Source organism: Chiloscyllium plagiosum, unplaced genomic scaffold (assembly GCF_037043375.1).
Source record: "Chiloscyllium plagiosum isolate Xiang-an unplaced genomic scaffold, Cpla_swu_hap1 HiC_scaffold_9, whole genome shotgun sequence".
Classification (NCBI taxonomy): domain Eukaryota; kingdom Metazoa; phylum Chordata; class Chondrichthyes; order Orectolobiformes; family Hemiscylliidae; genus Chiloscyllium; species Chiloscyllium plagiosum.
The window spans coordinates 21,169,690-21,194,296 of NW_028270147.1; the positions used below are offsets into that span (position 1 = coordinate 21,169,690).

A 24,607-nucleotide genomic window follows, 5' to 3' on the forward strand; every position below is an offset into this window, starting at 1 on the left:
TGAAATTCAGAGTTTATTGCGGCATTTACTTGTTCTCTTTGGAATTAGAATTGACTTCAGGTATGGTTTTAATGGAACAACTGTCGCACACTTATTAAAACCAAAAGCTGAATGGGATGTGCAAATCCTTTTAGATCAACTTAATTTGGAAACAAAATGCATAATAAGAATTTTGGGATGTTGGTGCAACAGTATAGAAAGTTACATCTATAACAGCAGCTCTACATTTTCATAAGTAACTTGTGTAATACTTCATTATTAAACAAACCCTTATTTTCACTCAAATGAAATATAAAGGAGTTACAAAGACTATTTAAAGCAGGCTTGTGAAAAAGAACATTTGACAAAATACCTGAATTATTTCAGTACATTACTTGAAATCTGGATAAAGATTTTAAAATAGGGTACGCCTTAAAACAGAGTTCCATAGTGCACATTGTTTTTGTACCAGTTTAAAGTGTTGTAAAATAATTTTCTTTCATACAAATGGAAATAGCTACATAATCAGTTAATGTCATTGTATAATTCAGCACAGAAACAGACCCTTCAGTTGAACCAGTCCACGCTGAATATAATCCAAAACTGAACTAGTCCCACCTGCCTGCACCTGGCCCAAGTAACCTAAGTCGTGGATTAAATTTTCACTAAACCAGCAGCTCTCTCAGCACACATTCACTCTCTGCCACACCTTTTATCCTTACAATTTGTACATTTAATTTCTCACCACAACACATTTTCATCATATTTATGAAAGAAAAGTAAATGGAATGAGTTACAATATGCCATAACCCTTAAAGTAAAATATGAGCATCAGAAGCAATAGTTACACAGAGTCATACAGATGTACAGCATGGAAACAGACCTGCTGTGGTTCTGTTCGCCGAGCTGGAAGTTTTTGTTGCAAACGTTTCGTCCCTGTCTAGGTGACATCCTCAGTGCTTGGGAGCCTCCTGTGAAGCGCTTCTGTGGTGTTTCCTCCGGCATTTATAGTGGCCTGTCCCTGCCGCTTCCGGTTGTCAGTTTCAGCTGTCCGCTGTAGTGGCCAGGATATTGAGTCCAGGTCGATGTGTTTGTTGATGGAGTTTGTGGATGAGTGCCATGCTTCTAGGAATTCCCTGGCTGTTCTTTGTTTGGCTTGCCCTATAATGGTAGTGTTGTCCCAGTCAAATTCATGTTGCTTGTCGTCTGCATGTGTGGCTACTAGGGATAGCTGGTCGTGTCGTTTCGTGGCTAGTTGATGTTCGTGGATGCGGATCGTTAGCGGTCTTCCTGTTTGTCCTATATAGTGTTTTGTGCAGTCCTTGCATGGGATTTTGTACACTACATTAGCCACACTACCATACATCAAGAACATCTCTGAAATGACAGCCAGACTACTGCGACCACTAGGACTTATAACAGCACACAAACCAACAGCCACTCTCAGACAACAACTCACCAAAACGAAGGACCCGATATCCAGCATGAGCAAAACTAATGTAGTGTACAAAATCCCATGCAAGTACTGCACAAAACACTATATAGGACAAACAGGAAGACAGCTAACGATCCGCATCCACAAAACGACACGACCAGCTATCCCTAGTAGCCACACACGCAGACGACAAGCAACATGAATTTGACTGGGACAACACTACCATTATAGGGCAAGCCAAACAAAGAACAGCCAGGGAATTCCTAGAAGCATGGCACTCATCCACAAACTCCATCAACAAACACATCGACCTGGACCCAATATACCGGCCACTACAGCGGACAGCTGAAACTGACAACCGGAAGCGGCAGGGACAGGCCACTATAAATGCCGGAGGAAACACCACAGAAGCGCTTCACAGGAGGCTCCCAAGCACAGAGGATGTCACCTAGACAGGGGACGAAACGTTTTCAACAAAAACTTCCAGCTCGGCGAACAGAACCACAGCAACGAGCACCCGAGCTACAAATCTTCTCACAAACTTTGAATGGAAACAGACCCTTCGGCCCAACTTGTCCATACCGACCAGATATCCCAACCCAATCTGGTCCCATCTGCCAGCACCCAGTCCATATTCCTCCAAACCCTTCCTATTCATATACCCATCCAAATGCCTTTTAAATATTGCAATTGTACTAGCCTCCACCACTTCCTCTGGGAGCTCATTCCATACATGTACCACCCCTCTGTGAGAAAATGTTGCCCCCTTGGTCTCTTATATCTTTTCCCCTCTCACCCTAAACCTATGCCCCCCTAGTTCTGGACTCCCTCACCTCAGGGAAACGACTTGGTCTATTTATCCTATCCATGCCCCTCAATTTTGTAAACCTCTTATCAGGTCACCGCTCAGCCTCTGATGCGCCAGGGAAAACAGTCCCAGCCTGTTCAGCCTCTCTCTATAGCTCAACTTCTCCAACCCTGACAACATCCTTGTAAATCTTTTCTGAACCCTTTCAGGTTTCACAGCATCTTTCCGACAGGACGGAGACCAGAATTACACGGCAATATTCCAATAGTGGCCTAACCAATATCCTGTACAGCCGCAACATGACCTCCCAACTCCTGTACTCAATACTCTGACCAATAAAGGGAAGCATTAAAAACGCCTTCTTCATTATCCTATCTATCTGCGACTCTACTTTCAAGGAGCTATGAAACTGCACTCCAAGGTCTCTTTGTTCAGCAACACTCTCGAGGACCTTATCATTAAGTGTACAAGTCTGGCTAAAATTTGCTTTCCCAAAATGCAGCACCTCACATTTATCTGAATTAAACTCCATATGCCACTTCTCAATCCATTAGCCCAGCTGTTCAAGATCCCGTTGTAATCTGAGGTAACCTTCTTCGCTGTCCACTACACCTCCAATTTTGCTGTCATCTGCAAAATTAACATCTAACACTACCTCTTATGCTTGCATCCAAATCATTTATACAAATGACAAAAAGTAGAGGACCCAGCACCGACCCTTGTGGCACTCCACTGGTCACAGGCCTCCAGTCTGAAAAACAACCCTCCACCACCACCTTTGAGCCAGTTCTGTATCCAAATGGCAAGTTCTCCCTGTCTTCTGTGAGATCTAACCTTGCTAACCAGTCTCCCATGGGGAACCTTGTCGAACGCCTTACTGAAGTCCACAGAGATCACATCCACCACTCTGCCCTCCTCAATCTTCTTTGTTGCTTCTTCAAAAAGCTCAATGAAGTTTGAGAGACATGATTTCCCACGCACAAAGCCATGTTGACTATCCCTAATCAGTCCTTGCCTTTCCAAATACATGTACATCCTGTCCCTCAGGATTCCCTCCAACAACTTGCCCACCACCAATGTCAGGCTCACTGGTCTATAGTTCCCTGGCTTGTCCTTACCACCCTTCTTATACAGTGGCACCACGTTAGCCAACCTCCAGTCTTCCGGCACCTCACCTGTGACTATTGATTATACAAATATTTCAGCAAGAGGCCCAGCAATCACTTCTCTGGCTTCCCATCTGATCAGGTCCTGGGGATTTATCCACTTTTATGCATTTCAAGACATCCAGCACTTCCTCCTCTGTAACATGGGACACTTTCCTTACATTCTATATCTTCCATGTTCTTTTCCACAGTAAATACTGATGCAAGATATTCATTTAGTATTTGCCCCATTTTCTGCGGCTCCACACAAAGGCCGCCTTGCTGATCTTTGAGGGGCCTTATTCTCTCCCTAGTTACCCTTTTGTCCTTAATGTATTTGTAAAAACCCTTTGGATTCCCCTTAATTATATTTGCCAAAGCTATCTCATGTCCCCTTTTTGCCCTCCTGATTTCCTTCTTAAGTGTACTCCTACTGCCTTTATCTAAGGATTCACTCGATTTATCCTGTGTATACCTGACATATGCTTCCTTCTTTTTCTTAACCAATCCCTCAATTTCTTTAGTCATCCTGCATTCCCTATACCTACCATCCTTTCCTTTCACGCTAACAGGAATATACTTGATTTCAAAATAAAAACTTAAACTGCTTTGAGAAATACCTGAATAATGTAATAAAGTTTGTATGTAACTAAGACAAAGGAAATCAAAGCATCCAACAGACAACCAAGCCATGATATTCGGATAGAAATATTGTGCAACCCAATCACTAAAAGCACACATTTGTACATGCAATATCAATATGGTCAAAGGAGGAGGAAAAACCTTAATCAGAGGATACAGTGACTTTCAACATTTTCAGAACATATCTGTTTGCTATTAACATTTTTATCAAATTATCAAAAATAGCCCAGGAAAAAAGTGGAGTGTCTTTGTTTTAAAGCAAACTTGATGTTATGAGTACAATTTGCTGAACTAAAACAAAGTTTAAGTGATGACATTTTATCAAACACCTTGAAATGTTCAGTGTTTCAAACTCAATCTAAAATTTATGTAAAACGTGATAGGTCAATCACACTCGAGTCAGTCGGTTGATATAAACTTTATACCCATTATTATTTGATATACTCTGTCCATTATGTACTTCATAGCAATCCTCTTCAACAAAGTGAAAATAAAGCGAAAGAACTAGTTGCTGACTTCAGGAAAAGGCCAATGAATGATATTGTTCCCAAGAAGATTAATGATGCGGATATTCAAATAGTTACTGGACACGCATTGAGGTATCAAAGTACAAGGCAAGATGCATTAAAGAAAATATAACAGGGGAATACATAACTATATCACCCCTAAACATTAAAATACTTTTTTACTGAAGATGTTCCAAGGCTGTAGATGAGATGGTACTCACTCATAACAGCAAATAGCACCAGAATTTAAAAAATTTAATTAAAGTTAGAATTTTAAAAAAATTATTATTGATTTATACATTTCAATGAACAATCAATGTACCCAAAATTAACTTCAGATGGATGATAAGTTGAATTAGGAATATACTATACCTTGCAGTCCATCTCAGCTATTTTCCTTTTAGCTTCATTTAATTGAGTGAGTAGTCCTTTATTCTGAGCCGTGAGATACTGCACCTTCTCACGAAGGCTACTGCACTCCTTCTCTGCTCGACATAGCTGGTTACTGCTGATTTGGTTCTGATATTTTCATAAATTAACAGATAAAACAAATTACAAATGCAATTTCAAATTCACATCATATTTATTCTAATAGCAATGTTTAAATGTACACTCTACATGTACAGTGTTGATCTTCCTAGTTTTAGAAAGAATGTATTTATATTAGCAGTTTAAAGAAGGTGTACTTAATTGACTTAATTCACTTAAGAATCATTTAACTGAGTCATGGGATTGAGTGTTGTCATATGAGAAAGAGCAATTCTATAAAATTTAGAAGATAACAGATGGTTTGGAAAGTATAAAAACCTGAGGGAAACTGACAAGAGTGGATGCTAAATTAATTATTAAAGATAAAATTTTAAAAGAAAAAGATATAAAAGAATTATAAAAGTTGAAATTATGATTCATTTGGAGAGCAGTAACAGGATAGGTCAGAGTCAGCATGGATTTATGAAGGGAAATGATGCTTGACTAATCTTCTGGAATTTTTTTGAGGATGTAACTATGAAGATGGACAAGGAGAACCAGTGGATATAGTGTACCTAGACTTTCAGAAAGCCTTTAAAAAAGTACCACATAGGAGATGAGTGAGCACATGGTATTGGGGGCAAAATACTGACTTGGATTGAAAATTGGCTGGCTGACAGGAAGCAAAGAGTAGTGATAAACGGGTCCCTTTCGGAATGGCAGTCAGCGACCAGTGGAGTACCACAAGGTTTGGTGCTGGGACCACAGCTGTTTACAATATACATTAATGATATAGATGAAGGTATTAAAAGTAATATCAGCAAATTTGCTGATGATATAAAACTGGGTGGCAGGGTGAAATGTGAGGAGGATATTCTGAGAATACAGGGTGACTTGGACAGGCTAGGTGAGTGGACGGATGCATGGCAGATGCAGTTTACTGTGGACAAATGTGTGGTTATCCACTTTAGTGGCAACAACAGGAAGACAGATTACTATCTAAATGGAGTCAAGCTAGGTAAAGGGGAAGTACAATGAAATCTAGGTGTTCGTGGTCATCAGTCAATGTAAGCAAGCATGCAGGTCCAGCAGGCAGTGAAGAAAGCTAATAGCATGCTGGCCTTCATAACAAGAGGAATTGAATATAGGAGCAAAGAGGTCCTTCTGCAGCTGTGCAGGGCCCTGTTGAGACCGCACCTGGAGTATTGTGTGCAGTTTTGGTCTCCAAATTTGAGGAAGGACATTCTGGCTATTGAGGGAATGCATCGTAGGTTCACGAGGTCAACTTACAGAATGGGGGGACTATCATATGTTGAAAGGTTGGAGCGACTGGGCTTGAATTTAGAAGGCTGAGAGGGGATCTGATTGACACGCATAAGATTATTAAAGGATTGGACACTCTGGAGGTAGGAAGCATGTTTCCGCTGATGGGTGTGTCCAGAACCAGAGGACAGTTTAAAAATAAGGGGTAGGCCATTTAGAACAGAGTTGAGGAGAAACTTCTTCACCCAGAGATTCGTGGATATATGGAATGGTCTGCCCCAGAAGGTAGTGGAGGTCAAGTCTCTGGATACTTTCAAGAAAGAGATGAATAGAACTCTTAAAGATAGTGGAATCAAGGATTATGGGGATAAGGCAGAAATAGGATACTGATTGTGGATGATCAACCTGAACCACACATCCTTGGATGGGTGTTTGAACATTTTTGAATTAGATAAATATTTGACTAACAGGGGATGTGGAGCTACAAATCTTCTCAAAACTTGCTAATTAACAGGGGAGTCCAAGGTTATCAGGTTAGATAGAAAACTAGAGTTGAGGTCACAATCAAATTAGTTATGATCTTATCAAATTTCAGAATCGGTTTGAGGGGTTAAACACTTTTCAGCTTTTAATTTGTGCACATGGGCATATCTTAGTTCCCCCTTCCATGTGCTTTATGAGCATGGAAAATGAGATTTTCTGTAAGACTGTAGTTAATATATCTGAAGCCATTTATACATCTTTCCCCTACCTATGTTATTTAGTATGATTGCATTTCTAATAATATTTCATTTGGACAAAATGCATATTTGGAACTTCTGGCAATGCGAAACCTGGACTATTAGCTGTCAATAGTGACGTGCACCTCAAAAGAAATCCTGCCCACATCATTTTAACTGTATTAGAGCACAGATTTCCTATTTTGTTGACACCAGTTTGAATTCGGTGCTCTCAACAGGGGATCTGTGGCATCTATGAACAGGATAAACAGCAGAGAGGCTGTCAAACAAGAAAGAATGTAAAGCAGGAAATCAAAGGAGGGAAATTTAATCACAGTATAAATTGTATGAAGACAGGGATATCCACAATACAGGAATAACACAAATCGAAAACCTTTTAGCAAACAGCATATCCCATCAGCTGCTCACAACAAAAAAAACTGACAGCATCCAAAAGTTACACACTTGTAAAATGTGCAAGTGTCCAATATAGATGTGATTCCACAATTAGCCAGCACGTGCTGGGTATTCCTGAATGTGCAAACAATGATGTTGGGAACAAATGTAAAACTATCAACTCGGCACACAGTGGGATGTGGGTTCACTGGAAGCTACATATTTTAATATATAGGGCCTACATATATTAATATATAGGGCCCTGTTCTTTGCAGATTGACAGAACATGTTCACACACTCTGCCTGCTTCAACTCAACAAAACAGATCACAGTCATTCACTAGCGAATTTCTCAGGGAAATGACGTGACCAGAGTAAAATTGCCTTGTTTAAAATTTAAACAAAGTCTGGCAGTTAGCTGCCAATCAATCATCACTAATTGGTGTATTCTCCACATGCCACCTCTTGCAACATGAGTTTTCATTTTCTGCAATAATCTTTGATGATACCTTATTAAATGTCTCTGAAATCTAAGTACAATACATCTACCAGTTCCCCTTTTTTGAAGCAATCTGTTACGTTATCAAAGAATTCCAAAACATTGATACATGATTCCTCTTTTTTTTATTTTTAAAGTCTGGCTTCAGAGTGAGATATTGTAGACTTCTGTTACAGAACTGGAATGATGAAACTGGAGTTCAAGATCAATTTTCTGAAGACATCTGGGTAGGGACAAAGAGTTATGAGAAAAACTGAAATGGATTCAAGTTAAGGTCTAACATATTTTTTGAGTGAGTTATCTACTTAATTATCTCACCACTGCCCAAAAGAGGATATAATAAAATTGGAAGAGGAAAGAACTTTCAGAAAAAAACCTAATCAAGTTAAATCTATTCAGTAAATTCTATTCCATGACAAAACTAATAGAAGTTATTTATACCTGTGTTTCAAGTTCCAGCATCCTTAGTTTAACTTCTTTCAGTTCAGCCTGTGTTTCAGCTCCTCTAAGGCGCACTGTCATCAGTTCATCTTGCAGCTCACTTACAGCATTCTTCCGTGGGGAGTCTTTCCACCTGCCAGTTGTTCGAGCCAAATGACGCTAGAGATAATTTGAGAATTGGAGTGAGTTTTATCAATGTCTGTGGTCACACATACCAATTCAAGTAAAGTTCACATCATTTTACAACTTAAAAGGACATATAAATCCTTTCAGTATATCTTTTTAATATGGCGTGCCATTTCCTTGCAAAACTGATGGACTGCTTTGGATACTGTTGAGGGGAATGTCCTCTTGGAGAAAGCAGCAACAGCTAAATTTGTTGCAATACAATTGGCTCTGCTGCACAGGGAGGGAATACAGAGTGTGGGAATACACTTATATGGGATTCAATTGAAATAGGCAGGCATTTCTGTTGTCACAGATGAGACTCCAAGATGGTACACTACCTCCCTGGAATTAGAGTCAAGAAAGTTTCAGAGCAGCTACAGGACATTCTGGAGGGGGAAGAACAGCCAGTGGTTGCGGTACATATTGGTTCAAATGATATTGGTTTAAAAAAAGGATGAGGTCCTAAAAGGATGGAGTCATCAGAAATAAATTGAAAAGTATAACCCCAAAAGATAGTGATCTCAGGATTATGGCCAGTGCCACAGGCTAGTCAGAGTAGAAATAGCAGAATATATCAGGATGAACATGCGACTAAAGAGATAGCGCAAGGAGGAGGGTTTCAGATTCCTCAGGGATCTGGGACCAGTACAAATTGAATGGATTACATCTGGGCAGTACTAGATCTAATGCCCCGGGGAAGTATTTACTAGAGTGTTTGTGGAAGCTAATATGGCAGGGGGATAGGAAACTAAGCAAGGAGTCAGAGAATGGGGAATCCCACACCAAGAACAAAAGGCAGGGGAACAAAACAAAGTGACAGGCAGAGAAATCAAGGGCCAGGATCAAACAGGGACATTGTGAACAGTAATGGGAATGGGGCAAGAAATGATTTTCAAAAAAAACAAGCCTTAAGGCACAGAACATATGTAATAAAATGGATGAATTAATCATGGTGACAACAGGTATGATATCGTTGGTATTATGGGGACATCGCTGCAGAGTGACTCGGGATGGGAAGTGAATATTTGGGGTATTCCGTATTTAGGAAGGACAGAAAAAGGTAACGGCAGTGGAGTTGCATTGCTGGTTAAAAAGGAAATTAATATAATAGTCAGGAAGGAGGTTAGTCTCGATGATGTGGAACCTGTATGGGTGGGGCTGAGAGACACCAAGAGGCAAAAAACATTAGCGGTGGTTTTGTATAGACACCCAAACTGTAGAGGCGATTTTGGGAATGGCATTAAACAAAAAATTAGAGATGCATGCAATAAAGAAATGTAATTATGAATAACTCTAATCTGTATCTCGATTAAGCAAAACAAATTAGTAGCAATACTACATGAGGAATGCCTAGAGTGTATACAGTTCCCCAACATATTGGTCCATTCTAACTAGAGACTAGGTCATTCGAGACTGAACTGAGAAAGGAATAATTGGCAATCTACTTGTGCAAGCCCCCTTGGGGAAATGAGCAATCATAGTGATAGACTTTTTATCTTGATGGGGAATTCTAATAGAGGAAAGCACAATGGTATGAGGCTCAAAATGGCTATGATTGATAGGAGGACATGATTCAAAGGAATGATGGCGAAAATGCAATGGCAAACATTCAAATAGTGCATAAGTGAACTGCGACAACTGTTCATTCCTGTCTGGCACAAAGTAAAATGGTCAAACATGGCTTACAAGGGAAATTAGAAATACTATGAGATCGAGTGAAGAGGCATACAAACTAGTCAGAAAAAACCCCGAAAGATCTGAGGAGTGTAAGCAGTTTAGAATTCAGCAAAAGAAAACAATTTAATTGAGTAAAGGAAAATAGAGTACTTGAGTAAGCCTGTGTGGAACATGAAAAATAACTGTAAAAGTTTCTTTAAGTATCTGAAGAGAAAAAGTTTGAAGACAAATGTACATCCAGAGAGAGGGAAACGATGAAATGGCTTACGAACTAAATATATACTTTGGTTCTGTGTTCACAAAGAGGGTCACAATGTTGGAAAATACAAGGTATGGTGAGGAAACCAAGGAATACAATATTTGTAAGGAAAGTGTGCTAGGGAGGTTGACAGAAGGTAGAACATAGAACAATATAGCGCAGAGCAGGCCCTTTGGCCCTCGATGTTGTGCCGACCTGTGAACTAATCTAAGCCCATCCCCCTATGCTATCCCATCATCATCCATGTGCTTATCCAAGGAATGCTTCAATGTCCCTAAGGTGGCTGAGTTAACTACATTGGCAGGCAGGGCATTCTACGCCCTTACCCCCGAGTAAAGAACCTGCCTCTGACATCGGTCTTAAATCTATCACCCCTCAATTTGTAGCTATGTCTGCTCGAACAAGCTGATGTCATCATCCTAGGAAAAAGACTGTCTACCCTATCTAATCCTCTGATCATCTTGTATGTCTCTATCAAATTCCCCCTTAGCCTTCTTCTCAGTCTTTCCTCAGAAGACATTCACTCCAGACCAGGCAACATCCTGGCAAATCTCTGCACCCTTTCCAATGCTTCCACATCCTTCCTGTAACAGGGCAACCAGAACTGTAGATAATATTCTAAGTGCGGCTGCACTCGCACTTTGTATAGTTGCAGCATGACCTTACAGCTCCAGAACTCAATCTCTCTACCAATAAAACCTAACACCCTCCACTTGGCACTTCTCAGCCCAATTCTACAGTTTATCCAAGTCTCCCTGCATCCTGCAACATTCTTTCACATTGTCCACCACTCCACCTATGCCTGTGTCCAAGTCGTTTATAAAAATGACGAACAGCAGTGATCCCAAAACAGATCCTTGTGGCATACCACTAGTAACCGGACTCCAGGTTGAATATTTTCCATTAACCACCACTTGCTGCCTTCTTATAGAAAGCCATTTTCTAATCCAAACTGCTAAATCACCCTCAATCCCATGCCTCTGCACTTTCTCCAACAGCCTACCATGTGGAACCTTATCAAAGGCTTTACTGAAATCCAAACTGCCCTATCCTCATCCACGTGCTTGGTCACCTTCTCAAAAAACTCAATGACGAAACCATGTTGACTATCTGAAATCAAATTGTTACATGCTAGATGATTATAAATCCTCTCTCTTATAATCCTTTCCAAAACCTTTCCGACAATAGACTTAAGGCTCATGGTCTATAATTACCTGGGTCATCTCTACTGCCCTTCTCGAACAAGGGCACAACATTTGCAGTCCTCTGCTACTAAACCTGTAGACAATGATGACTCAAAGATCAAAACCAAAGGCTCCAACATCTCCTCCCTAGCTTCCCAGAAAATCCTTGGACAAATCCCATCCAGCCCAGGGGACTTGTCTACTTTCACTCCTTCTAGAATTTGTAACACCTCCTCCTTACTAACCTCAATCCTTTCAAGTCTAATAGCCTGTATCTCAGTCTTCTCCTCTACAATATTCTCCTTTTCCTGAGTGAAAACAGATAAGAAATATTCGCTTAGCACTTCTCCAATCTATATAGGGTCCACACACAACTTCCCACTTCTGTCTTTGACTGGCCCTATTCCTACCCTCGTCACCCTTTTATTCCACATATATCTATAGAAAGCTTTAGGGTTCTCCTTTATTCTACCTGCTAAAGACTGCTAATGTCCTCTTCTTAACTCTCTCTTTAAATCTTTCCTAGCTACTCTGTAACTCTCCATCACCTCATCTGAACCATCTCATCTCAACATCACAGAAGCCTCCTTCTTTTGCTTAACAGCCTCCCTGCCTGACAGGAACATATCTATCAAGGACACGCAATATCTATTCCTTAAACCAGCTGCACATTTCGATTGAACCCATCCCCACTCTATGCCTTCTAAGTCTTGCCTAATCGCATTATAATTGCCCTTCCCCCATCTGTAACTCTTGCCCTGTGGCATGTACCTATCCCTTTCCATCGCTAAACTAAACGTAACCGAATTAGGGTCACTCCCTCCAAAGTGCTTACCTACCACTAAATCAAACACCTGGCCTGGTTCATTACCAAACACCAGATCTAGTGTGGCCTCCCCTCTTGTCGGCCCTTCAACATACTCTGTCAGGAAACCCTCCCGCACACATTGGACAAAAACATCTAACATACTAGAGTAACATCTAACATTTCCTGTCAATGTTGAGGAAGATAAAGACCCAATAATGACCACCCTGTTCCTTTCACTCCTACCTAGAATTGTTTTGCCGATCCTCTCCTCCAAATCCCTGGAACTCTGCGAACGCCTATAAAAATCTCTCAGCAATGTGACCTCTCCTCTCCTGTTTCTAACCTTAAACCATACCACCTCAGTCGATGAGTCCTCGTCAAAAGTTCTTTCAGCCACCATTTTACTGTCCTTGACTAACGAGGCCACACCTCCCCATCTTTTACCACCTTCCCTGCTCTTCATGAAAGGTCTAAACCCTAGAACCTGCAACAATCATTCCTGACCCTGCTCTATCCATGTCTCCGAAATGGCCACAACATCAAAGTCCCAGGTACCTATCCATGCTGCAAGCTCACCTACCTTATTTCGGATACTCCTGGTGGTGAAGTAGACACACTTCCAACCAGGTACTGTCTGCCAGCACATTCCTGTGACTGTGAAATCTCTCCTTACTCTCAGCCATGATCAAAATTCAGTTTCAAGTAATTTTCCAGATTTATAACATAAAAAATCTCTATTGCTTCTTTTTAATCTAAATGGAGAAGATTTGCTAGATTTCCCTCCTTGCTGTGCATGGACACTAGTGCCTGAAAATATCAAGTTAAATATTGATAAATTCTGAAGATGTCGAAGGGTATTGAATAACAGGCAAGTCTATGGATTTGTAGACAAGCCGGTTTCGTTGAATTGCAGAACAGACTTGAGGGGCTTAAAGTCTTTCCCAGATCCTCATCTTTTCATTGCTTGTTGCATTAGAAACATTGTTTATGATTCTGACCGGTCTTACACAAGATGTAGTTTGACCAGAACACTACAGGCCAGTTTGATAGGATTTTCTGACTTGCATTTTTCTAGATGGATTACAAGTCATCAATTAACCGCAATTACCCTTCTACACTGGTTGAGTACAAAGTACCTAGTCACTGAGAGGTGTAATGGCCCAGATTTTCCAATGGTTAGATAGTTGATCCTGCAGCACAGATAGAAATTGCTTGTCAGGACTCTGCAGAATCTCTGATGCAGCAAACTCTGAGGGAAATACATAGGAACTGAAGATTCAAACAAGCAGTTCGCCTGCGCTTGGAACCCTCCAGAAGCATCCATTCAAACTGGAGGATTTGGAGTGTTCCACTGCAATCAAGAGTCACTGGGGAAACATTAGACAATTAAAAACCAAGTCTGAAGTAATTATTAACTAGAACCCCTAATTTACCCCGAACTATAACTCGCCCAGACCTTATACACCCTCCAGACCCTGACTCGACACCCACTCTTCCTTGCTGGACCCAACATCCCTCCACCCCATCCTTTGCCAGACCTGACACGCTGCTGCCATTCCCCCCCCCCCCACTTTTTCCTTGCTCGGCTGACAACCTGAAACATTCTATCATCCACTCAGTGCCCTGGCACACTACCCTCACACTTGGCCTGCAAATGGATCGTGTCATAGGAATTGTCAAATCGTCTGTCTGTGCTGCTGACATTTCAATCACAGCAGACAGCAACTACTGCTACAAGAAAAGGGGGTGGCATTCGCCAACAACCCTATATGACAAGGAACCTGTTACTTTTAAGATGACTTCCCTTCTTCTGAAGGAGCCATGATTGGAACGGACTGCCAAAAACGTAGAGCTCTTTCTTAACATGAGCAAGGTGGTAATCACACTGTGAAAATTGGAAAATCTGGTCCAACATCTCTGTGTGATTCTGCGAAACTTAATTTTTTATTAGATGTGTAGATGAACTTTTGGGTGACTAATAGACATTTACTTCCTGTAAGGGAGGAAAGAATACGCTCAGCAACATTTGAAAATCAGAACTTTGAACGATTGCTAACCGCCAAGTTACAATATCATAGACAATTCAACTGATTGTTCAAACAGTGATATCCTGAGTAAGTCCACAACACAATCTCAGGATTCAGATAAACTTGTAGACCAAGTAAACTCAAGTTGCTTACAACTTTAAATTACATTTCTGCCTCCGGATCACTCATGTTTCCTTTTTATCTATTTATATTTTCTCATTATTTCAATATTTGTCGATCAAATCACAGTTCATTTGAAATGGCATCCATTCGTGGTTTATCACAGAGGTAACCTCAAGTACACCTGAGAATTTGGATGTATTCAAAAAGTCTAAAATACATTCAACTACAATACAGGTTAATTCTTCATCTAAAATCTCACCTAATGGGCCAGTTCATTAAGCCATTACTGATATCGTATCAATGTGTCTTGGAGATTGCCAACTAATCTTAGCTGGGTAAAATATTTGAATGCTAAAGTAGCTCCTCAATGCCCTTAATCTGGCAAGGGTTTAAAAAGTCAGAAATTCCAGTCTTCATTTTCATGTTTCAACTTAAGCAAGATGTTTAAGAATTAATATTGGTGCCAACAGATTTGGCTTTAATTGCAATGTCTTTCATCACTGACAACATACCAATACTCTGTTGCATAACCAGAGCGATCACAAGGTACCCACAGGACATACCCCAGCAACTTCTGGAAAGGGAGAAACTTGTGAAGAAAAGGATTTTTGACTTCATTCTTCTTCTTCCTATACAGTATGTACATGCTTCCAACATTTCACTCGGTCAAGATTAGATTAGATTAGATTAGATTAGATTACAGTGTGGATTCAAAATTTCAATATTTGGCAGGAGAATCGATGTTTTGGACAAAAGCCCTTCATCAGGAATGAGGCTGGCAGCTGAGGGAGTAGTGAGATAAATTGGAGGGGGGATGAGGCTGGGGTGGAGGGGAAGGTAACTGAGAGTGCAATAGGTAGAAGGAGGTGGGGGTGATGACGATAGGTCAGAGAGAAGGGTGAAGTGAATAGATGGTAGGGAAGTTGGAAGGTTGGAACTGGGATAATGTTGGGGGGGGGGGGGCGGGAGGTGCGAGGGGAAATGAGGAAACTGGTGAAATCCACATTGATGTCGTGGGTTTGGAGGACCCTGAGGCTGAAGATGAGGCATTCTTCCTCCAGGCGTCGGGTGGTTAGGGAGTGGTGGTGGTCCAGGATCTTGATGGAGTGGGAGGGGGAGTTGAAGTGTTCGGCCACGGGGAAGTGGGGCTGGTTGGTGTGGGTGCCCTGCAGATGTTCTCTGAAGTGCTCTGCGAGTAGGCATCCTGTCTCCCCAGTGTAGAGGACACCGCATCGGGAGCAACCGATACAGTAAATGACGTGTGGAAGTGCAGGTAAAACTCTGGTGGATGTGGAAGGCTCCTTTGGGGCCTGGGATAGAGTGAAGGGGGAGGTGTGGGTGTAGGTTTTGCATTTCCTGCAGTGGCAGGGGAAGGTGCCGGGAGGGGTGGGTGGGTTGAGTCTGAGGAGCAGGAGAATCAATGTTTCAGGCAAAAGCCCTCCTCACTTTCGCATGGTTCATGATGATTGCTACATGCGGTGCTAAAGACAGTAATAACATTACTTCAGCATCAATTGTGAACTTTCAAAACCTACAACTAGTGCTTTCTAAATGCATGCACACACTGGCCACTATTGTATATCAAAAGCATCATAGAAATATAGATAAATGGCACTAAGTCAATCATATCCTTTGTGGTATCAGTTAAGTAGCATGACGACATTCTGGTTTACTAAAGTAGTACACCAGGCAGACCAGTAAACCAGTTCAGACTGTTACCCATTTTTTTCTTTCACTGTTAGAAAGATCTGTACACAAATATCAAAGGTTAGAGGATAAACTTTATAGTATGTAGAAAATTAGTTTGCTTTTCAATTTTGGCTACTTGACAATTCAGTCTACATTTACTACAATGTATGGCAGTATTAAATCTTCAGTTAACTAAATAGTATCCTTGTTGCCACCTACAGAATCAAAGTTGTAAGATATCTGAACTGATGAACTCTTCAACTTTCATTCTTAAACATAAAGTAGCTGAATGAAATGAGAACTGCCACAACCACATTATTCTTATTGGGCACTTAAGAAATCTCAAATTCTCAGTGAGATGAAGCATCATAAAATAAGATCATATCTTAAGAGTAAAGAGATTTTCACACAGTCACAGCCATCCCATTCATTATACGTCACAGAGCTGACAACAGAGGTAATGAACACCTCCTTGTCAACCATTACTTTTTCCAGTATAAAAAAATCATTCACTTTACATAGGACTGGAGGTGCATTGACCAGACTAGTACAAGTGGCAAGTTCAGTCCCTGATAGGCACTGGTGAAACAGTGAACTGGTTGAGAAAATCTCTCAGAGGTATAACATGTTTTTAGACTGTCCAGAGAAACCTCAGACTTTGTCTAGCAGAGGAGACTAAGAAAGACGACAAGATTAACAACAGATATATTTTGTTGCATTCATCAACTTGACCAATGCATTTTATTCACTAAGTTGGAAAGCTCTATGGACCCAGCTCAAAGATTGTCAAGAAACTTCTTCACAATTTTGCAAATTCCTCATGATAATAGGATTATTATTGTGTGGGAGAAAGTCCAGACTGGAGTTATGCAAGCCTGTATGATAGACCCCATACTACCTACAACTTACCTGACAATAATTATACACCTCAAAGATCATCTAAAATTCAGTGTCAACATTAAATACTGTCTAGATAAAAGACTCTTTAACCTCAATTGCCTGCGTTAAAACTAAACTGACTTTACATGTCTGCTGTATCATTGTCCAGATCTGAAGTTGCACCAGATTTGCAACTATTCTCATTCTCATACAAGAAACTCAGTCTACCTTTGAACATTACCAAAACACAACTCATATCGGCCCATAACTGGGATTGCACAAATATCCCAGCTCCCAAATATTTTGATGTGGACATTCTGGAATTTGTTGGGAATACTTCTAATAACCTGGCAGCAACAGTTCTCACAAGGGTGCCATTGTTGAGGAGATCCAACACTGGGTCAGCCTTGTGAGCTCAATTGGACAACACAGGCCTCTGATATTCAGAAAAGTCCTAAGATTCAGTGCAGCCATTATCCTATAAGATGTCAGTGGGATATGGTCCAAGAAATTTCATCAGGAATCCATGCACACCTCTGGATTCAATGTGAGGACCAACAAACAAATGCTAGTGCCTTTCTTGAAGTCAGCTTTCAAAGCATTCAGGCAAAACTGTTACAAAATTAACTTGAATGGACTTGAGATACTTTCTAATAAGCCCGTTCAGAGATGGTTTTACACCTCACTGAACAAAGTGGGACTTTATCCCTGGTCTCCTGGTTTATAGGTACCATTGCATCATTATTCAATGGACTCCACAATATGCCCATATGGCTGAAGCCTTCCATCCATGTGCAGTTTGCCTCACCCTCAAATATTTAGTGTTCCGGGACAGGGCAAAGAAAATTCTTCAAAGAAACTCAAGCTCTGCTTGAAGAATGGCAGCATTAGCATTAACAACTGAGGGAAGTTTGTAACCAATGTTTCAGAATGGTAACCTATTCATCAAGGCAGCACATTTTGGACCACAGCATTACAATGAGGCAGAGCAGTGAATCCTGTGCTTCACAACTTGCAAAGGTAGGCTCTGAACTGCAGACTTCAGATGGTAATCCAGGATCTTTGCCCACCAAATTACAAAATGATCTGTTAAGGAATGGCAGAGATGATTTTTCTGAAAAGCACCATAATTGCTTTTCTCATTCTTCCATTAACAAACCATCAAAGTCTTTGAGCTGGGTCCATAGAGATTTCTGACTTATTGAATAAAATTGATGATAAATACAATGAAATATATCTGTTGTTAATCTTGTCGTCTTTTCATGTGCGTGAAACAGTGTATGAAAATAAATGTTTCGAGTTACAGGGCACTGAGCTGAGCATTGTTCAGGTGAGAAAAGGCAAGTAATTCTTGAAGTTTCCCACTTTCAAATGCATCATCATTCAGTTGGGTAAACCCTGGCAACACATTTGGGAACCCTACCTTACTATCAACCTCCATTAAAGCTATTCCTAAGTCAGAAGGACATAGTTTAATGAAGTGCATCTGCCCCAGTCTGGTCAAGTCAGCAAGGCCAAATAAAAAGGGAAATCTCATCAACATGTCTTTGCAGACTGGACAACCAGGGACGGCATATTCCCAAAATCCAAATTCATCTTCACCTAACATTTCCACATGCACACTTCTGTTATCAGGCTCGAAAACTTGAGCTCTTCTATATCTTTACCGGCACTTTAACTGTTATCCTGGATGGAATTAGCTAATGAAGGAGGGAGAGTATGAATTCTGACCAGTTTGCCATATTTTAGGCAGTATGTACATCATTTAATCTGTTGGGAATGTTTTCCAGATTATTTGCAAATTGCCAACTTGAAGGTAGTATCTTGCGTAAGAAAGTATCTTGACGCAGTGCAACAAGTTCACATATAAGGGAGACTCAATGGGATTAGAATATAGAAGAACATAGAACAGTACAGCACAGACAAGACCACTCAGCCCTCAATGTTGTGTCAACCTATTCTACTCCAAGATCAGACTAACTATAGAACATACAACAGTCTGTTGCTGGACTGTTAATCCAGAGATCCAGGTAAAAATACGGGTCTGGCCAGGGACGCCATAATCCAGCGATGGAATTAAAGACAAAATATTTCAGTCTTGTGAAAAGGACAAGAGTTTCAGGTGCTGATAAGAACCAAACTTTGGCCTAATTCTGCTCCTATCAGCCCATTGAGTCTGCTCTGCCATTTGATTACAGCATATATTTCTCAAACCCATTCTCCGGTCTTCTCCATAACCTTTGATCCCCATACTAATCAAGAACCTCTTCAATGCATTTGATGACTTTGTTTCAACAGCCCTCTGCAACAAAAAGTTCCACAGATTAACCGCCCTCTGGCTGAAGAAATTCCTCATCTGCCTTCTAAAGGGTCACCTCTTCACTCTGAGGCTGTGACCTCACATCAAAGTCACTCCTACGAGTGGAAACACCTTCTCTACATCCACTCTACCTTGGCTTCTCAGTATTCTGTAAGTTTCTATCAGATCCTCCCTCAGAGTCATACAGACGTATAGCACAGAAACAGACCCTTCAGTCCAAGTCATCCATGCTGGCAAGAAATCCTAACTTAATCTATCCCATTTGCCAGCACTTGCCTATATCCGTCTAAACCCTTTCTATTCATACACACATCCAATGCCTTTTAAATGTTGTACCAGCCTCCACCACTTCCTCTGGCATCTCATTGCATACACACACTACACTGTGAAAAAATTGCCCCTTAGGTCCCTTTTCTATCTTTCTCCTCTCACCCGAAACCCATGCCCTCGAGTTCTGGACTCCACCAACCCATGGAAAAGACCTTGTCTGTTTACCCTAACCATGCCCCTCATCATTTTATCAACCTGTATAAAGTCACCCCTCAGCCTCCGACACTGCAGCCTATTCAGCCTCTCCCTGTAGCTCAAACCCTCCAACCTTGACAACATCCTTATAAAACCTTTCTGAACCCATTCAAGTTTTACAACATCCTTCCTATAGGAGGGAGACCACAATTACATACAATAATCCAAAGTGGCCTAACCAATGTCCTGTACAGCCACAACATGACTTCCCAGCTCCTATACTCAATGCTCTGACCAATAAAGGAAAGCACACTAAACACCTTCACGATCCTATCTTTCCCCACTCTGAGTACAGATCCAGAGTCCTCACATGACAAGCCGTTCATCCCTGCGATCATTCTTGTAAACCCTCTCTCGATTCTTCCTTTGCCAGCACATCCGTCCTTTGATACGGGGTCCAAACTGCTCACAATATTCCAACTGTGGTCCCATCAAAACTTTATACAGCCTCAGCAGTACATCTCTGCTTTTATATTCTAGCCCTCTTGAAATGTATGCTAACATTGCATTTGTCTTCTTAACTATCAACTGAAACTGCGCAGAATCCTTAACTAGGATTGCCAAATCCCTTTGTGCTAAAGAGTCCTGAAGTCTTTCGCCATTTGGAAAGTAATCTACATCTTTATTCTTCTTATCGAAGTGCATAACCTCACACTTTCCCTCACTGTATTCCATCTGCCACTTCTTTACCCATTCTTCTAGCCTGTCCAAGTCCTTCTGCAGTCTCCCTGCTTCCTCAACACCATCTACCCCTCGACCTCATCCTTGTGCCAACTACAAACTTAGCAACAATATCCTTATTCCTTTGTCCAGGTTGTTAATGTATAAAATGAATAGTTGTGGTCCCAACGCAGACCCCTGTGGAACTCTACTAGTCACCAGTTGCCACCCTGAAAACGACCACTTTAATCCTACTCTTTGCACTCTGTCAATCAACCATTCATTTACTCATGCCAGTACCTTGTCTCCAACACCATGGGCTCTTATCTTAGTTAGCAACCTCTTGCGCAGCACTTTGTCAAAGGCCTTCTGGAAATACAAATAGGTCACCTCCATGGACTGTCCATTGTCAGGCATAGCTTCCGCTTGACAAAGTTGTGCTAACTCAGCCCTATTTTACCATGCACTTCCAAGTACTCTGCAATCTCATCCTTAATAACGGATTCTTAAAATCTCACCAAGGTCAGGCTAATGGGCCTATAGTTTTCTATATTCTGCCTATCTCCCTTCATAAACAGTGGTGTGACATGAGCAATTTCCAGTCCTTTGGGATCCTTCCTGACTCCAGTGATTCCTGGATGATGAGGATCAATGCCTCTACAATCTCCACAGCTATCTCCTTCAAAACTCTGGGGTATAGTCCATCTGGTCCAGGTGACCCATCCACCTTCAGACCTTTCAACTTCCCCAACACCTATTCCTTAGTCATGGCCATTACGTTCATCGCTGCCCCTGACTCTTAAAAGTTATGGCAGACAGATGTCTTCCATTGTGAAAACTAATGCAAATTATTCAGTTCCTCTGCCATGACTATGTTCCCTACTACTACTTCTCCAGCTTCTATTTCCAGCAATCCAATGTTCACTCTTCCCTCTCTTACCTTTAAATATCGAAAAAAACTCTTGCAATCTTCTTTTATAATACTGCTAGATAACTCACCTATTTCATCTTCTACCCCCATTGCATTTCAGTTTGCCTCTATTGTTTTTTAAAAGCTTCCCACTAATCTTCACCACACTATATGCTTTTTGTTTTCCTTTTATGCTGCCCTGACGTCTTTTATCACCCATGGTTGCCTTGCCTTCCCCTTAATATGTTCCATCTTCCTTGGGATGAATTTCTGCTATACCTCCCAAATTACCCTCAGAAACCCCTTGCCATTTCTGCTCCACAGTCTTCTTTGCCAGGCTTCCCTTTGATTCAATTCAAGCCAGCTTCTCCCTCATATCTTTGTAGTTACCTTTACTTAATTGTAATACCATTACATAGGATTCCAGCATCTCCTAATCAAACTGCAGGGTGACTTCTATCAAACTGCTCCCTGGAGACTCTTTCACCTTAAGCTCCCTAAACGAATCTGTCTCATTATACATCACAAAATCCATTCCGTAGAGGGCTCTACCTCAAGCTGCTCCAAAAAAAAATTTTGTTGAAATTCCACGAATGCCTTTTCTTGAGATCCACTACTAACCTGATCAGAGCTACCAGTCCACCTGAACATTGAAGACCCCATGATTATTCCAATAATGCTTGCTTACGAGCATTTTCTATCTTGTGATTTATTCTCTTCCCTACATCTTGACCACTGCTAGGAGGCCTGAACACAACGTCCATCAGGGTCTTTTGTCCTTTGGTTCCTCAACTCTACCCACACCTCTCCCAACTCTATATATCACGTTTTGCTATCAATTTAATTTCTTACTAACAAGGCAACACTCCGCCACCACCACCCACCCCCCCCACACGTCTTTCCTTTCGATAGGACACGGATCTTTGGATATTTAGCACCCAGCCCTGATTCCCCTTGGAACAAAATCTGTGATACCCATAAAATACCAACCATGGGAGTGAAATGGAATCGTGGGCATGCGCACCACATTCAACAATTTGAGAACTGGGTAGAAAACAAGAGACAGAACAGCCAGTCAAGAAGCTTACAAATTCACCCTGCACCTCCTTGACCTGCTGCAGTCCATGTGGTGAAACTATCCAAGATTGCTGTTCGTATCCTTACATAAAAAAAGAGGAGGACACAATTTGACTGGGACAACTCATCCATCCTCTGACAAGCTAAACAGAGACATGCATGAGAACTCCTAGAGGCTTGGTATTCTAACTAGAACTCCGTCAATATACACAGTGATTTGGACCCCATCTACCATCCTCTGAGAAAAAGAACCAGAAATGATATTACCCACCTTAAGAAACCAAGACACATAAATAGAAATCAGGACATAACACCAGCTCTTCACCAGAGGCTCACTAATGATGGTACCTAGTATGGTGACAAAACGTCTGAAAATGAACCTTCCCGTTCAGTGAGCAAACTTAGATACACATTCATCATGCCAACCAATTTCAAATTATGCTGCAAGCTCATTTACCTTGTTTCATATGCTGTGTACATTTAAGTACAACACTGTCAGTCCTGAGTTGGCTGTCCCCCTTCTCATAATAGTCCCCTTTACCTGCTGTGCCTGAAGTTAGGTTCCAGAGGCTTTTCATATTCTATCCTATTACTCATCTGGAAACTTCAAAACCTCAGCTAAGCCCTTCCCCCATGTTTAACCTTTTCTATAATTTTCCATGTCACTGAACATACCACCCCACTATTTATTTTAAAGACCTATCAACAGCCCAGCTATGTGATTCACCAGGACTTAGGTCTTAGCTTGATTCAGGTGGAGCCCATCCCATTGGAACAACTCCCTCCTGTCCCAATACTAGTGCCAATGTTGTATAAATATGAATCGGTTTCACCCACCACTGATAACCCATCTCAGCAGGCTAATGAAGATCATTAAGTTTTAACTTCCCCATTAGTGAGGTGATGAGATAATTATGAAATCATTCGGGCTCATTTTAGCAGAACGAATCTTAATATTATCTTTCGTCCACACTCTGCTGCAAACAGATAGCTCATCTCCTTTTGTCAGTTTTAGATGGGATGTCTATATGGATGTGGCGGTCCAGAAGCTTTTAGAAATACTATCACGTAATTAGTCTCAGCTCCACTTTGAGTATATCAAGACTGTCCATTTTCAAAAGGAGAATTTGAACCAGAAAGCATAGAATAGAAATTGCTGAGAGATTTCTCTTCAAGCCTGCTGGCTCGGACAGTCTATGTGGACATGCACTGCTTCACTATCTAAGGATTACATTAGAATTATGCTAAATAACTGTCCATTCATCAGCAAGCATCCTCACTTCTGATCTCATTATAGAAGGAAGCTTAATGAAGATGATGGTTCGGCCTTGGATACTACCTTAAGTATACCTACAGTGATAGCCTGGCACTGAAGTGAATCACTTCCAACAGCCATAACTATCTTCCTTTGTTCTAGACATGACTCTGACCAGTGGAGACTTTTCCCCAATTCACACTGACTTCAGTCTTGTTGAGGCTCCTTAAGACTGTAGAATGAAATAAAATAACTTCAGATATTAAAATATAGACAGGAAAAGGTTTCTTTAACTGAACTTACTGGATTCCACTGGGAGTGTTTACCCAGATACCCTGTATTTAGTGTTTTCCTCAACAAATTGTTACGACACGGGTTAACCCTCTTGCAACAAAGAAAAGATTTATCCCATGCAGTAATCTGTAAAAATTCAAGTGGCCAAGAACTATGTAAAGTAAAAATTAACAACTTTATTTCTTAAAGTATAACAGAGAATAATTAACTAACAACTATTTACAAGTCCTTACTCCAACCTATCTTTTACCTTCCCTTCTATACTAGCCCAATAAAACTCCCATTAAGATTTACAAAACAACATTTATCTCAAAACCAGGCAGCTTTTGGTTCTTCTTTTTGGATCTTATTTTCTTCTGAGGAATTTCTGCATCACAAGTTACTGATCGAAAAGGTACCTTTAAGGGCGCTATTTTTTCAGGCAGTGTGTTTACATGCTGGGCTTGGCAGTT

At 41.0% G+C, this 24,607-nt stretch overlaps 1 protein-coding gene across 7 annotated transcripts in view; it reads right to left on the reverse strand.

Annotated features, from left to right (window-relative positions):
- Nucleotides 1-24,607, reverse strand: part of evi5b (ecotropic viral integration site 5b) — a 295,151-nt gene that overhangs the window by 105,923 nt on the left and 164,621 nt on the right. For all 7 annotated transcript variants that reach the window (XM_043698800.2, XM_043698798.2, XM_043698802.2 and 4 more), the window contains 2 exons: nucleotides 8,301-8,459; nucleotides 4,888-5,034 (listed from right to left, as the gene is read on the reverse strand). In XM_043698800.2, coding sequence (XP_043554735.2) covers nucleotides 4,888-5,034; nucleotides 8,301-8,459 — 306 coding nt within the window. The remainder of the gene's footprint in view (nucleotides 1-4,887; nucleotides 5,035-8,300; nucleotides 8,460-24,607) is intronic.